The 17,246-nt window shown below is 40.5% G+C and overlaps 1 protein-coding gene across 4 annotated transcripts in view; it reads right to left on the reverse strand.

Moving 5' to 3' along the window:
• Positions 1–4,534: 4,534 nt before the first annotated feature.
• NKAIN3 (sodium/potassium transporting ATPase interacting 3) overlaps positions 4,535–17,246 on the reverse strand; it is a 200,826-nt gene continuing 188,114 nt past the window's right edge. For all 4 annotated transcript variants that reach the window (XM_083518081.1, XM_083518082.1, XM_083518079.1 and 1 more), the window contains one exon: positions 4,535–7,485. In XM_083518081.1, coding sequence (XP_083374207.1) covers positions 7,472–7,485 — 14 coding nt within the window. In that variant the 3' untranslated portion in view covers positions 4,535–7,471. The remainder of the gene's footprint in view (positions 7,486–17,246) is intronic.

Here is a 17,246-nt window from a genome sequence, read left to right on the forward strand (position 1 = left end):
GATGTCTTTTAAATATATGTTGTGGATCTGCTGTCAGTGGCACCTCAAACCTGACTGGAACCTACTGGGATTAATCTTGTTCATAAATATATATCTCACAAAGCACAGTGGGGCATGGGCAATGATTCCACTGTATGAATGCCTGCATCCTAATATACAGACTTGGCTAGGCCCAAGAGTAAGCTGTAATTAAGATGCATTTCTGTCTAGAAATACAAGGCAATGCTCAAGTATTGGGAGTGAAAATGTTTTTTACATTTACATCTTCTTTCTTTTTGTCCGCCAAGATCATTGTGTTAAAATAATCTCCCATAGAAACTTAATTGAAAACCATCTTGAGAATAAACCCTCATAGCAGTTGTGGGTGTAAAATCACATTTTCCTTAGAAAAAGCACAAATTAATTCCACTTTCAGTGTTTACAAACAAGCATCTCCAAACATGAAATACAGTCAATGTTTTAACTTCATTGATTTACATATAATCCCTTTGGGATTTTATGCTTCTTGCATTAGGTGTCAGACAGATGAATGGCTTTTAATTGCTTTTTAGAAGATCAAACCTATCCATTCTGAAGGAAATCAGCCCTGAGTGCTCACTGGAAGGACAGATCCTGAAGCTGAGGCTCCAATACTTTGGCCACCTCATAAGAAGAGGAGACGCCCTGGAAAAGACCCTGATGTTGGGAAAGATTGAGGGCACAAGGAGAAGGGGACGACAGAGGACGAGATGGTTGGATAGTGTTCTCGAAGCTACAAACATGAGTTTGACCAAACTGCGGGAGGCAGTGGAAAACAGGAGTGCCTGGCGTGCTCTGGTCCATGGGGTCATGAAGAGTCGGACACGACTAAACAACAACAATCATTTGAACTGCACACTCTGGGTTGTGTTTCTGTATGGAATAGTACGGAGCTTCTGCTGTGCTAAACTTACACTTGAAGATAATCTTTGTAGTCTAGCATTCTGGATCCTGTGCCATCTACTTCATTTGAATTACGGTACTACCCTCATGTTCAGAAGTGGATTTCTTCAGTACTGAGAGCAGGGCTGTAGCCACTGGGTGGAGCTGCGGCTCCCTTAAAGATATTCCAGGTCACTTGCTGCATTTTCAGCTTTCCTTTAAAAGAAAAAGGAAAAGAGTAAGCAGAACAGACATCTTTTCCAGGTGAGGACCTGGCTAACCTGCCCAGAAGTTTTTAACACTATTTAGGACTTCTAACCCTTTATTAGTCTTTGCTCTATGGCTATGCTACAGTTGCTTCCCTAAATACCAGGTGCATTCGGATATAGGGATTATTGTGTTAGGTTTTCTGATTATAATGCTAGAGCTTCTGTTCCAGTTCCCTGCATTCCTTTTACACTGCATTACCTGTTGAGTTATGGAATGGTGACATTTTGATTAATATACTGCCATTCGCATCAAAGGGTGTGGTGTGACATGACAGCGGGTGTCATCAGACATGTAGCCTTTATGCATGTATGTGCTTCGGTTCCCTGCGATTCACCCATGGGAATGGTGGGTGGGGAGAACTATATGTTGAGATACCACCCCAAATTTCATCACATGGTATGATTCATGGAAATGGTGGGCAAATTACAGCACAAAACTCCCCCAAGTTCCTGAGTTAACAGAGTTGCAAAATACTTTTTTACTGGAAGCAATTAATGCAGAAATGAGCACTAAACATCCAATAGATTTCCAGAAATGACTTTTATGCCATATGAAAGCGTACATGAAGAAGAACATTAACAGGTAAGGAAACATCAGGAAAATAGAACGAAGTGCTGTTTGAATGCAGCCACCAACTTCCAAGTTACTCAGGTACAGTTGGCTGCAATCCTAAACCCATTTACTTGGGAATAAGTCCCACTGAATTCAATGGAACTTACTTCCGAGTAGGTACTGGTGTTCTGAGCCAGCAACAGGCTCAGACTCACACCCCAGTGGGACATCATTGCCAGCTTTAAGACAAAGATGTAATTTGGTTTCAGAGTAATGCTCTTATTGAGGGATGCACTGCTTTTCTTCGGCTTGTTTCCTATGTGGCGACCTGTCTTGTGTCATCTGGTTTGAAAGCATATGTGTGTAGTCTCCCAAATGTGTTTTCTGGGATTCCTGTACAGCACAAAACTAGACTTGAGGGGAAGAAGGAAGGTACTTAGTGCTGGGAACCCAGCACTAAGATTCTGGATTCTGTTGTGGGCACTCTGGATTCTGTTGTGGGTACTGTTTACTGTTTACTTGAGAGCCAGTGTGGTGTAGTGGTTAAGAGCGGTAGTCACGTAATCTGGGTAACCGGGTTCGCGTCTCCGCTCCTCCACATGCAGCTGCTGGGTGACCTTGGGCCAGTCACACTTCTTTGAAGTCTCTCAGCCCCACTCACCTTACAGGGTGTTTGTTGTGGGGGAGGAAGGGAAAGGAGATTGTTAGCCGCTTTGAGACTCCTGAAGGGGAGTGAAAGGCGGGATATCAAATCCAAACTCTTCTTCTTCTCTGCCCAACAGAGCTATTAGTTGTGGTTTGAAGGACCTAAAAGGATGCTACTTTACCAGAGTGGTGCAAAACAGTTCAGCCATCATATAGGAAGAAGCTGCAAGCCTCTAGTGCAGGGTTACAATACGTCTGGAATTTCCTGGACATACCTGGAAAACTGCAGTTGGAAGCAGTGTCTGGGTGGAAATCGGCAAAATGTCTGGGAAAATCTGGATGTATGGCAACCGATGTTGGCAGCTCAAAAACATTGATTTTTTGTGATTTTCCCCAAAAAGCTCAAGCTACCCTACTCTAGTGGTTCAGTAATAATACTGATTTTTTTCACCAAATGCATTCCTAGGATAAGGGCTCCTGATGGCTACACCAGCATGCAATAAAAAAAGGGATATTTACACTTGCGTTGTAGACAGACAAGCTTATGCAAATGCTTAGGGTCAGAGTGCCAGATGGATAGAGGAAAAACATCACCCAGTCTCTTTCTGCTCAAAGGCTTTTTATGCTGGGAATGGGCTACAATGGGTTCTCAAAGGGAAGATGCAGAAATAATGTTTATACATGACGAATGCTTTACAGGGCTAGGAGGCAATATATTTTTTTTACTGCATAAAACAGCTCTGGGCCTGTAATTTATTACAATGAAACTAAACGAGGCTGAATTTAGGAGGAGGAAGGCCAATTAATTTGGCACATCAATTTTTGTTTGCTGCTGTCAAATACTGTAAGAGGAACTTGATAGATTGCAGACTTGGATTTTCTAATCAGGTGTTTCTGAAGCAAAAAGGAGGAGAGAGAGAACTTGACAGAGGAACACATCGTATCATAGATGTCAGGCAGTTTGTGGGTGTTTTCGCAGATTGAAAGAATGCAATATCTCTTGTTTCCTAGGGCCAAGTTCAGGTGTCCATACAGAGCCTCTTACACAGATGTTGCACACAGCTTTTATCATGATTGGCTTTTCGCCTCAGACCTGCTCTTTCAAAGCCTGCCCCTCCTGCCCCTGAACTTTCGAATTCCAAAGCAGGAGAGATCAAAAGTATTATATTTGATAGATATTATTGCATAACTTATTTTGCATACAATGAGAAACTTACCTGTGGTATCTGCACTGCGCAATGTTGAGAACTGGTGTGGCCACTCATTTATCGTATGGAAAATGCCTTCAATAAATGAAGGATATATTTTGTTACTAGATATTCCTGTATGCAACAAAATGTGTGATGATGACAATCTTACTGCTAGCCACGGGATTCATCCTAGTGTCTGAGGAAAGCAGGGGGAGCTGGTTGTGTCCTTTTTGTGTGCACTCTGTTGCCTTTATTTCTCTCTCTCTAGCATACACTGTCTTAAGTGAGCTTATTTCTTACACCTGGAAACCTGTGACCCTCCAGACAGAGTTGGGACTTCAGTTCCCATCAGCCTCCACCAGTACAGCTGATGGTCAGGGATAATGGGACTTTTATTCAATTTTTTTTTAATGTAGAAAGATTTGTAGACTGCTTAATCGCATAACTCTCAAATTGTAGAACACAACTAAAATCCACAAAACTGTTAACAAAACTAATCTAAGTAAAGTGATCATCAATAAAGCACATATAAAACCAGTAAATCTTAATATATATATATATATATAAAGCCAGAATACCTGCCTAAGGTCAATGGGCAGGGAGTTTCAAAGTTATAGGTGTTGCAGCTGCACAAAAATATCAACTCCTTGCAAAAACAGAACAGAAATTATATGATACTTGTAAAAGTGCATGTTCTGCCGACTGAAGTGGTTGACAAGGCAAACGCAGGCCAAGGTGATCCCTTGTATAAACTGGTTCCAAAATGCTGAGGACTTTAGATACCAATAGTAAAATCTTGAACTTGGTTCAGTAACAAGTTGGCGGCTAGGGCAGATCTATGAGCAGAAGTGCAATAAATGATCTCGCTCCTGTCACAATTGTACTGTAGCATTTCATACTGCAGCTTCTGGAACAGGAAGCCCCTCAGCGAGTGTTGTTGTAAACCATGTTGATATTTTTTTTAAAAAATGATATAGTGGCACAGAAATATTTTAATAACAAGACAGAGTGTGTCACAATAGTCCAGTCTTGAAGTGACCAATGTCTGAGCAACTGAGGCCAAGGTATTCCAGTCTACAAATGGATCCAGCAGCACCCCAGGCTGTGTACCTGCTCCTTCAGAGAAAGTGCAATCCCATGTAGGGTAGGCAATTAGCCAATTTCTTGGACATGAGAACCACTCAGCCCCAGAGCCTCTGTCTTGCCAGGCTTCAAGCTCAGTTTATTTTCCCACATTCAGGGGCTGGCATAGCCTCTTCTGATTCAGATATTACAGAGAAATAGAACTGTGTCATCAGAATAATGATGGCACCTTGCCCCAAATCACTCAAATGACTACTCTTAATGGCTTCATGTAGATGTTAAATAACTTTGGGGGATAAAATACAGTTGTGCCCTGTGCTGCCCCATAGCATATTTGCCAGGGAACAGAACAGCAGGTTCCCAGAGCTATTCTCCTGACTCAGTGTTGGGAGTACAATGGCAGCTAAAGAGGATGTTTCCCATCTCCAACCACATTAAAGGATTTGCAGCAATCTTTCTCTTGCTCATTCATGGGGACCTGCCCTAATCTGCAGCACAGAAAGGTTCTTGACCTACTTGCCATTAGCATCAACCCACCCTGAAATAGTTTAATACATAACAGCAAAATTACAAAATATTAGTCATATCCACCAATTGAGAAAGGATATAATCAAACTCTCTCTGTATTTTTTGAACAATAACCCACTTACTTCCCATTCATAAAGACAGAGAAAACAGACGTTGAATGCTAGAGCACTAGATGGAGTGGGTTACAGAAATCATATTTGTTGTAAATAAAGCAAACACAAATGAAGAGAGAAGTGGATGAACATCACAAATAGGTTCTGAACAGTTCTGTGTTCCCTACTAAAAGAGCAGTGATTGGGCCCCTGGGAAAACATATAATTCTGCACCCTGTGAAGAACTGATTTTGTAGACAGCTGGCAAGAGTCCCCAGGAATATGCACCATGGGAACCGAGCTAAATACTTTCCTACAGTACACAGAAGAGGAAGAAAGACAAGTAACTAATTCAGATAGTGCCAAATATACAGACAAAAGAATCACTTGTGTGCATCACTTTTTATACCATTGGAAACTAAATTAAAAAACCCAAAATGCCACATTGATGCATATTCATATTCTAAAGGTATTTACAGATAACTTTACAAATTTTTATACATATTTTCATAATTAATGCCTTCTGGTCAGCTTTTAAGTTAAGGGCATCATGAACCCTCAGAGGATCATAAGGCTGTAGTTGGTGCCACCCCTTGGCTCTTTACCCCAGTGTAGTATAAATTCATACTTGGCTCCTTCTTAGGAGAAAAATTAAAAGACCATGTGTGCAAATTACAGGCATCTGCCCTGAATTTCTGGAGAATGAAACAGTGTTTCCATTCATTTCTCTACCGATCATCAAGAACAACAGTTAATGCATGTATGGAAGGGGGCAACCTGGGCAAAGAAGCCATATGCAAATTAGGTTATAAATGCTTATGCATACTTACTTACTTGGGAGAAAGCACCATTGAACTCAGTGGGGCTTCCATCTGAGTAAGCACACACAGACCTGGGCTCTTACGATATTTAGATAACGATGGTGATCATTACAATCAATGGGAAATAATTGCAGCATAGAATTCCTACATACACAGTAGGTTGATCATAGGATTTGAAACGTCCTCATTGGCCTGTCATGGTAAGCTTATGGCTCATAGCTTATGGCTTACCATGAACATGCAGATTGCTCCTTCGCAAGCGGGAGCAACAAACCACAATCCTTAATAGACGAACATGGTTTATTTCAAAGAAGCAAGCCACTAACAGGAAGCCAAGAACAAACATTGGCTTCAGAACACTTGCTACTCAGAGAGAAACTGAAACTCCCTCCCCCCCCCCCCCCCGTTTTGGGCTTCCACATGGCCACTATTTTCAGATGGATTCAACCAGCAAATTCAGGTTGGGCAATTATAGCTTATCTGTAGATCTTGTGCAACAAATTCACCCTCCCCCCCAATTGGACTTTTTGTGATAAGAAAAGTGGCAGAGAAACGCACTGGGAAGTGTGGGATAATACTTTATTTGAGTCAATACCATCTAACCTCCCTGCAAGCAAATCAGAGAGGCTGCTCATTAAACAGTGAATGTTGTCAGCACTCCCTGCAAACAAGTCAGGATGAATGGTCAATAAACAGGTGGTCTGGAAGTGCCTAAGTGTAGGGTTGTGGTTTGTTGCTTTTGCTTGTGCTGGGGGTGGAGCAAAGCAGGAGTGATCTCCTCGTTCATGGCAGACTATTAACCATGGCTTCCCATGGCAAACTGTCCCACTGTAAGTGCAGAGCGCAATGTTGTGTCCCAGTTGTAGCTCCCCACTGCTACTGCCCCACAACCTGGTGCTTTCTGAGGAACGTGTGTGTGTGTGTGTGTGTGTGTGTTTGTCTGTCTGTCTGTCTCTGTGTGTGAAATAACGACTAGCACATGCAGGTACAGTATGGTCGCATTAGTCCAAAAATACTGGCTGAATTCTGGGGGGGAAACTCCCCTCACCTCACACACATTCAATTATTTCATGCCTTAAACATTAGATATTTGTTTTAAAAAAATTATTTAAAAAGAAAAAAGGTTACAATTTACAAGTGTCCATAAAAGTGAATAATTAAAAGAAAATTCAAGATAATCTAACAGGAATCCACCTAACAACAATGATAAGAAAAATGAGTCTGTGGCTGATCTATTCAGTCCCACGTTGGTAGAGGAATCCACAGTCCAGGTTAAATGCATGTTGCGTCTCTTCTGTAAGACGGTCTTGCAAGGCTGGTGCTCCCTTTGAACAGGTTGATTCCTCAGCAAAATGTTGCTAAAAGTAATGGACAGCTCCATCAGTGCTCATTACTTATTTCGACCTGAAATGAGAATATACAAGTTACTGAGGGGAGGAGAGAAAGGAGGCTGTTTTCTATATTCCATGAGCTCTGTGATGTTGTCAGTGTGTCAACAAACAATGGCAAACATTTTATTCAGGCTAATCTCCACAGGATCGTTTTACCACTTACGCTTTTCAAATTCAGATTGTGTTTACATTTCAAGTGTTAAGACTAGGTTATGTTGATGTTAACCATACTATTATTGTATTTGAGTACTGTTCTGTGATTTAATCAATTTCTGAAAGCAGTACAGGGGTTTTTACAATTAAGGGAGCAATTCTATACCCATCTGCCTTGGGAAAAGCCCCTCTGAACTCAACAGGACTTATTTCTGAGAAGACACATAGCAGTTTCCACTGTTAAGTGAGAGACAAATGTAATAAATGAAATAACAACGTTGAGAGTGCTTTTCTGTTAATATGGGGTATAAATAAATAACCAACCATAGTATTTGTTTCACCCAAATTAAATGGGTGTATTAAAATGTTCAATAAAAAGAGGATTTATTAGAAGTTCAAATTGCTGCTTTGGGTGCCCTTGCAGATGTAAAACTTTAGTTCTTTTGTTTTGTAAACTTTTAGTTCTTTGGTTAAATTTTTTATTTTGGGTCATTAAAAGTAAAGCTGTTGCTCAGTCAAAGAAGATTTGTTAATTGTATGGGTTGGTTTGATCAATTAGTTGACTGACCACTTAATTAGTTAACACTGAAGAAATGTGCACATAGGTGAATGGGAGACTAAGTTATGAATCAGAAAGCCCCAATCTGAATGTCATCACTAAGCAGGCTTCCGCACAGTCATTCAGCCCCAGCCCTCCACCCCCATCTGTAAAATACAAGATACCAATATTAGCTTTCCCTACAGCTGTAAGTATTACAGGTAGATAAGGCATGTGAAATGTTTTGATCACTTGTAAACACCCATAGTTAAGCATCACCAGTGCTTTTTTCAGGGGGTATTCAAGGATACACAGTACTGGCACCTCTTTTTGTTGTTGTTAAAAAGTTTGGCCCTTTATGTAACAGCTTCATGGTGATTAGCAGCACCTATTTTTCAGGGCATTACTATACTAGAAAAGCAATAGTTCTGGAGATTTTTAGCTGATATTTTTGAACAGGGGTGGGGAACATTCAGCCCACCAAGTCTCCCCATTTGGCCTTCCAGCCTATTTTGGCCAAGCCATAGAAATGATGCAAAAATAGGGCAAACCAAACTTCCGGTTGGCAAAAATGAGAAACTGAGAGAAACCAACAGCGACAGCCCCATTGATCCCTACTGGAGGTACACAGTAGGTAACTCTTGTGGAGAAGGCAGAGTTAGATGGAGCATGGCAGTTCTGACACAGCATTCAGCAACAGTCAATGTGATTCTGGAAAAGCTGTGCTTTGGCATGCCAATTGCCTAAGGGACATAAATAATACATAATATTCTGTGGGAGGGTGCAGGAATGGATTCACCTTTTAACATCATGTTTCAGCCTGTCTGTTGCATAACCTTTATTCATTTTTAACTGAATAGTTTATTTGTTCTTAATGGATTGTTATCTGCTCTGAGGCTTTGGGATAGGGAGCAGCAGAAACCTCTATGAATAACTTGGCAGCAAGAATGCCGAGAAATAAAATAAAATCTAAAGGCGCACGAGTGCTTTCAGGTTTGAATGAAAGTTAGAAAATGCCGTTCTTTTCCTCCAGCTCTGAGCATGAAAGAGAGTGGAGTTTTTCACAATTTGGATAGTGAAAGGCCCATTAGCTCTGAACGCAGCAGCTTTCCTGGCCCATTTGCAACAGATACTGATACCAATTATCTTATTGTGAATCCAAGTGGGCAGCCTGCCACACCGCCGACAGATCAGAATCGAGAAACTAGGGGATGGCACAGTTCACTGCCTACCCAAATTGTTTTCTGCAGCTTGGCTTTTAATGGAAATTCACCTTGGTCATTGAAATTCTTCATTCTTTAGAGCCTATTTGCAGTCTGTGACTGCACAGGCACACAAGGTCCCTAGGAAAATTTGTTTTTGTATTCTCTCCCCCCAGAGAAAACCAGCAGTGCTGGGAATCAGGTCAAGCTATTTGTCCATCAAGCCCCAGTACTACTCCATACCCTCCAACATTTCTCCAATGAAAATAAGGATGTCAATAATAATAATAATAATAATAATAATAATAATAATAATAATAATAATTCCCCACCTATTTGACATTCTGGGATCAAATCAGAAACCAGGATGGCTTCTGCAAATCTGGGACTGTCCTTGGAAAATAGGGACACTTGGAGGGTCTCCTATTGTACCCAGCCTGGCACTAGGGTCTCAGGTGGAGATTCAGATAATTTTTTAACATGTTTTAAACTGGATATACTAAAGAATAAATGTTGAAGCTACTGTCATTCATTCTTTTAACATCTTTTAACCTGCTCATTATTGCTGAATCAGAGCAAACAACAGTCTGGATGAGTCCTTACAGACAGAGGGAGATCTTGCTTCTGTCGCTATTGGGAATAACCAGGAGTGAGAAACTCTTGTCAATCTACAGCAAACCCCCCTGAAAATCACCCAAAGATCTTGATCTACCTTCTGCCCAGCCCATGAGACTCATGCCTTCCCTCATACCCACAGATGGATGCTGCTTTCCGGCCGATGGAAGCTACCAATGTGGACTGCAGAGCCTCTTGCATCTGAACCAAGCCAACGAGGATTGATCACTGAAATGGCTGATGCCTGAGGCCAGTGTGTCTTGGGACGTTCTTACACAAAGCAGGGGAAAAAACCACTGCTACATAAAACCTATGGAGCATTCATTGGTAGATCGGATAGCAGTCACATAATGTAAAGTGACTCTGCCGGCACATTTTAAATAGTTATTGCATCTTGAGGGAGTTAGAGATAATGTTAGTAATCTCATGCCAAACCTATCTGAGCAGCAGATTAAAATTTCAGTGTAGTTAGGAGGATTAATGCGGTCCTTTTGACCAATCTCTTAATTTACAAGCTTTGCAGGCTTATTCAAAATGTTCCATGGGGTGGGGGTGGGGTTTGTTGGTAGAATAAGTGTCAACAAGTCCACCTATGAAATCAACTGAAAATACAGTGTCGTTCAATATGAATTTGTGGAAATCAATTGTGTACACACTGTCTTGAAATTTAAGTAAATGGAAAACAGTGTAAAATAAGAATAAATTAAATAATGGCTGTGCCTGCATACCTATATATGAAGTATTCAAGATATTCTGTCACTCTCCGCAGTTCAGCTTTAACATGATATGCAGACATTCTTTTTTATATAGAGAATTGAGTTCCATTTTGAGAGATGTTGTGGGGAGGGTGTCCTTACAATTAGCCAGTTGAGGCACCCCCTTTTTTGACTACTTTACACTGTTCTGTCTGGGAAGCATATCAGCTTGCTAATGTGATTGTTTGCATAAATTATTGTTGGCACAGCTAGTGGGCACAACGTGGGCAGGGAGGGACTGTGGAACAAGACACTGAGAATATAAAAATCAACTATTATGTGTTATAGCCATCAAAGAAAGCTTTAAAAGACAGGTTTTTGTATTTTTTTACATTTAAAGAGTTAATGTATAGACAACATAAACCTTCATAAACTATCCAGTGAAAATGACATCATTTATTCCAAATATGGCATGGGAAAACCTACTTTATCTATCTCGTGCTAGGTTGATCTCTATAGGTGAAAGCTATTATGAGTTCTCAATACAAAAAAAAAAAAAAAGGTTTGAAAGTCACAAATTCTGGGGATATAATCAGACGAAGACACAATCTCCTCTTCCATATAGTCTATAGAAGTTCAAACAGCCTCTGCATTGAGAAATAGTTTAGCGGGACCTGTACCTTCTTACTACAAAAAGAGCCCTGTGTGGAGCCCAGCTATTAAGCAATGTCTTGCAGAGTTGAAGAGAGGAGTTTTCCACAACCTGCAGATCACTGCTGGTTGCAGGAGAAACTAGTTGTTTTAGCTGCTACTGGCTGCAAAATACGATTTATTTTCCAAGGGCAGCTGCTTTGTAGCTCTGCAGGAATCATAATAGCTGATATCTAAGTCACCTTAAATAATGAAGGTAACGCTGGAAGGAGCTGGTGCCAGAAGGAAGCAATAAAACAATGTAGGAATAAACAGCAGTTGGCAACGAGTCTAAGATTGGCCTTTTGCTTCTTCCCCCTTGGTGCCATCAGCAAGCTAATGCTCTGAACCAGCAACTTTTTGTGCAGGAGAAAAGAAGACCACAAGAGTGGGTGGTACAACCTGCAGTTTTCTGCTATTTCCTATCCCTCTTGAAAATATCTGTAGGGTTGATAGCTAGGGCTAAAGGTCTCATTTCATCTGCTGAAAAAAATATAGATGAGTGTTACAGATACAGATGAGTAGTGCAATGGGTCAACTGGCTTGGGAGAGTTAGAGGAGGATGACTGTGTCAGGCGGACCCCACCATTAAATGTGGGAAGAGGAGGGACACCTGGCTTTGAAGCAGCTGTTTCCTATGAAGCTATTTTATTTGTATCTATCTGTTTTATTTGCTGTGACCTGTGTTGTATTAACTGGGGTTAGCTAGCCATGTTTACAATAGATGTGACAAGTTATTCAACAAAACAACATGTTCTTCATAAGGCAACAAAATGTTCTCAGCTTGCTTCTTCACAGAAGACAGAGCTTCAGGCTGCTCTAAGTTTTGGCTCTTGGTCCTAAAAACATTATGTGGTATCAACGACTGAGGACAGCCTATCCCTCTCACACACCAATTATCAGCTCCCAGAACCTCCCTCTTTCAGTATTTTGGCTGCCCTTTCATCTCCAACACAGTCGCCCTCTGTATTGTAAGTCCTCCTCCTCACCACTTGCCTCTCCGGTGGTCTCTGCAGCTTATAAAGAGGAAGTAGCTTTCCTGCTTGCTCTGTGCCTCTGCTTTCTGAACCACACTCCTCAAAAGTCCACCTGGGTTTCATTCCAGCTAGCTGGGAGCCAAGCTGTCTTATTGTCTTTCCCAGACTAACCACAGATCATCATCCTCTTGAAACAACTAATAATAAGAGTACAATCATATAATGTCTACTCAAAGGTAAGCCCAAATGAATTTGATAGGATTTGTTCATGGTGAGAATATAGGATAACAACCATGCTAACAGAACAACTACTACCTTTGAATCACTTTGGATAAACTTAGCCCGTGATAAGGTAGCATGCAGTACACCGAACTGAATCGTCATAGTTGCTGTGGGCTGGATCATCTGAGGTATAGAATGGGATAGCACTGTGCTGAAAACTGAACTAGTTGAAGGCAGAAACAATCTAATGATTAAAAGAAAATTACTTTTCTATGTTTGTCCAACAGATAGTTATCCTTTCTGAAGAAACTGTTTGCTGTTCTAAATTCTCAGGCTTTTCAGAAAATGCACCCACTGTGTGTTTCCAGACTGGAACACATGCATCTAATTTTTTTTAAAAACGAAAGTTTAAAAGTCTTTTATATTTTGCTCCCCTCCCCTTTTTGCACACACTTTCCCAGCAAAAACTGTACTGTATTGTGTTCTCAGTGAAATATAATAGTGCCTTTTCTCACTTCCAGTGGCATTTAGGCTGAGATTTGAGACAGCACAAAGACCTGTTGCCTTTAAAAGTCCTTAGGTCCCAAAGACACCACATCAAGCTATCAAATCTGACGAAGAATCGTCCTGGGTGGCTGTGCAGTAAGTGCAAATAACCAGCTGCTTCTCTATCTCTATCTCTCCATGTCCACATCTATATATCTATATAAAAGATGCTCGGATATAATCATGACAAGTTGTCAGCCCAATTCTGCATGAATCAGCAGCCCACTACCTCCACCCCAGACAAATCTTCGGGTACCTTCTTTCATTCCCTCCCTCAGGCCTCAAATGAAAGCTGATATTCTCTGTCGCAGTTCTGTGTCCTAAACAGCAAAAGGCCCAAGAGAAAAGCCAAGCGCTGCATGCTAATATGCTGAGAATGGCAAACTAATTCACTCTTAAACAAAACAAAACAGACATATAAAATATCAGGGAGGAAATTTATCTAAACTGAATCCCAAGATCATTCACTGGTATATAATTAAGTTAATTTATGGTCAGGGCACGTCAGGTGTAGGGCCTGATTAATTTACTCTATCATCTATTCTACTCCACACACAGCCTCATAATATGTAATTACCTCTCCACCAAGGATGCTGTAATAAAAGCCATGCAGCTGCTAAGGAACGACTCTTGTGTGGTGGGAAAAAGAGAGGCAAAGCCTCAAAATGATGCTTGACATGAAGAAATTTATTAAACAATGCAATCTATCCAACCCTAAGTGGCATAGAAGAAAATGATATATACTAGAACACAATGGACTTACTGCATCCTTTAATAAACTAATCCCCCCTGAGCATCATTTTGAAGTGATGCCTATATTTTAATTTTGTCTTCATCCTTGCTCCTGCCCCTTCGCTTTCTTTCTCCAAGATGGTGGGAAACTACTTCTAAAATTGACAGCTGCAAATCAAAAGCAAAGCCTGAAAATCGGAGGAAGAAAAAGTGACACTTAGCATAAAGAAGAATGTTTTGGTTGATAGGGAACAAGAAAGGACCTGGTGGGGCCTGAGAATTCATACTAAACTGCTTGACCAGCTTCAAGAGTTCTGCATGCGCCAAGGGCTCATACCAAGAACTCAGCAAGGAATCAGCAAAGTCAACTCCCCCCATCAGTGGGATCTCTCTGCTGGACCAAATGTCTCCTTTTACAGGCTTGAAAGGAGTGTTGCCAAGGCAAGGTCTGGATAAAGCTGAATATAAATCATCCTCACATTAGGGCACTAATCAATTATCCCCAATTGAATGTGAATTGCAACCTGAGATGCACTCTTGAGCAGTGTCTTGAGAACTATGTAGTCATGAACACACACTGATGTGAATAAACATTTTTCAACTGTACGTGCTGCACAGTTTTCTAGATATTGTTCACCAGAAACCTTTTGCTCTTATGAATAAGTCAGTCAACTGCAATATATACTAAACTTAAGTTTTGAAGCTAATTCATATATTGTTTAAGGCAACTTACTATGACTGTTCCCAGAAAATAAGTGGAAGGAAATATTGTAATGCCCTCCAGGCCCCCACAAGAAATGTCACACATGTCAGAAAAGCACTACTTTTAGTTTTGTTTTGAATCAGGTTCACAAAAGCCAGTTATTTGTGACCATACCTGCCTTCCACTGTACCTATCAGATTTGTTCAGTTTATGGAACACCCACATAATATGAGGTGAGTGGGAAAACTGGGACATGTTCTGCTCCCTAGGAATATGGACTTAAAAAGTAGTATCTCAGACACGGAATATGAAGGATACAGCTGGCGTGGAAGTTCCCAATGTCTGTTAGTGTAGAAGCTCTTTTCAAAATAGTACTACAGTATGCTGTTTACTTCAAAACCATCCAACCAAATCTAGCAACACTGTTAATGAGAACAATAGGTTTGATCTAGATTAGGTTAGTCTCACTGAAATCAACAGGATAAGTTAATCATCACAAACTTAAGTCCTCTTGCTTTCACTGAGGCTAAAGTGTGCCTAACGTAGTCTGGATCCAACTTGTTCTTGTTAATGTGAAAATATTCATGAAAATGCTTTTTTTAATTAAAAGTTACTGAGAGGAAGGGTGCATAATACCTAGCTGTATAAATATTGAACGGAACAACTAAAAACAAACCTCACTTTATTTAGAATGTTAACAACAGATGGCTGGTATTCATGTGTAAATTCTGCATTATATTTCATTTAGTGCAGTCAAATATTACAGCTTGAGAGGAAGGGCAATAATGTATTATGTGTTAATTAATACTATAGCAGCTGGCTATTTCTCTGTGGGTGTCAGAAGATTCTGCTATTATGCAACATTCTCCTTCGAGAATTGGCAAAGAATGATATGGGGGCTCCTAGAATATATTAACTTTAAATAATAGCTTGATATAAATTACACTGTGTAACAAATTTAGGAACTGTGACTTCCATTCCTGGACGTTAGAAGAATCTTTTTTATTTCAATTGCTTTTAGGGGCTTAAAAGGTACCTCTACATTGAGGAGCCAATTATGTTTGCAGATTATTTTGTCCATGTCTTTGAACTCAAACGCAACAACAACGCCATATGAAAATGCAGTTAACTTTTATTGAAACAATGGGACATTAAAAAGTATCAGTGGCCCCAAGTAAAGAACATGTAAACTTTTTTCTCCAGTTGCCTGTGACATGTATATGTAAAACTAAATATTATTCCATTCCCCCATTCCATTCCAGACTGCTCTCAGCCTACCATTTGGCAAGATAATAAGTTTCTGAGTTTGTTTTCCGTCTGCTCTGAGTGTAATTTTAATTCTATATATAGCACAGGTTAAGATTAATACAGATACAAATGAAAGGCTGACAAATGAAAGGAAGTAATTAATATAAACAGACTTTGTTGTTAGTGGGAGAATACTAGTGTGTTGCTGAAATGCTTATTTAACATGTCCCCCACCCATTATAATCCTTTTGAGCTACAATAATCTTTATACTGGACTGATGCATCCTTCCAAATATATGAGTGAAGGTAATGGGAGAACAATAACCTATGGGAACTGGATCTGGCAGAAGAGTCACTAAAAGGGCAAGAATCTGCATTTCATCTCTTTTCTAACCAAGCACATTATCCCTTTCTCTTTCTCATGAACATGTGCACACATGTGCACACAGATATTTCTGAGGATAGTGGGAAGTGAGAGGAAATATATGCTCTCCAAACTTTTACTCCACCTTCCCTTCAACCTACACGTGCCACCCCTGGTAGAACACCACCCCAGTTACTCCATGGAGCTTGTTGGTGCGACTACTAAGAAACCACTCAAGCCACGGCATTTCATAAAATTGCATGTCTGGCAAACAGAATGCTTGACAAACACTTAGCCCTGTCACATTGGGCATTAGCACATTTAGCAAAGAGGAGCTTGGGCAGGAAAGGGGAGCAATTTCCAGCAGGGAAAATAGTGTGGGGAAAAGGATTAACCTCCACACCCCTGAGTCATGGTCCTGACCTGGATCTACCTCCTCTCCAATGGCTGCTTTTTCAAAGTATGTGCAGGGAGACAAACTGCACAAACCACTGGAGAGCCAAGAGATCTATACATTTAAGCTAGCAACAGCTGTAGGAAAGACATACAGTACTTCAGCTCAGAACCATAGTGCTGAGAGGTGAGGAATTAATATTTTTGTCCAGTGTTATTTTGCCAAGTGAAACGAGGAGCCTACTATTGCTCCATTGAGGAAAATGGATGTGTACACAGTTCTACAAAATTTCAGAGAGCCATTTTTCTGAGTGTTAATTACTACCTGGGATTCATTAATGTGAAATGAACCTGGGACTGCATACATATGTTGTGACTACTGAATTACAAGTCATTTGAAATAAATAATGAAAGATGTCCCCATATGAGACAAAAACTAGAAGAGCAATCACTTTAAACAACATTCCTTTATTGCCCTCTGGAATGCATTCATTGGCTGATCCTCAACCATATCCCTTTAAGCCCTACACGGCAATGAAAGAGGTGGCTGTTATTAATTTTTAAGCCTTCCTGCCAGGTTTCAGACCAATAACTTCGGTGAACTGAATAAGGCAAGGATATTTCATTAAAGAAAGTCTTAAAGGCCAATGCACATGGGGCCCCTTCTGCACTAGACATTTAAGTATCATCACACCC

This window comes from Podarcis liolepis (genome assembly GCF_965112155.1).
Source record: "Podarcis liolepis genome assembly, chromosome: 8".
NCBI classification, from domain to species: Eukaryota; Metazoa; Chordata; class Lepidosauria; order Squamata; family Lacertidae; genus Podarcis; species Podarcis liolepis.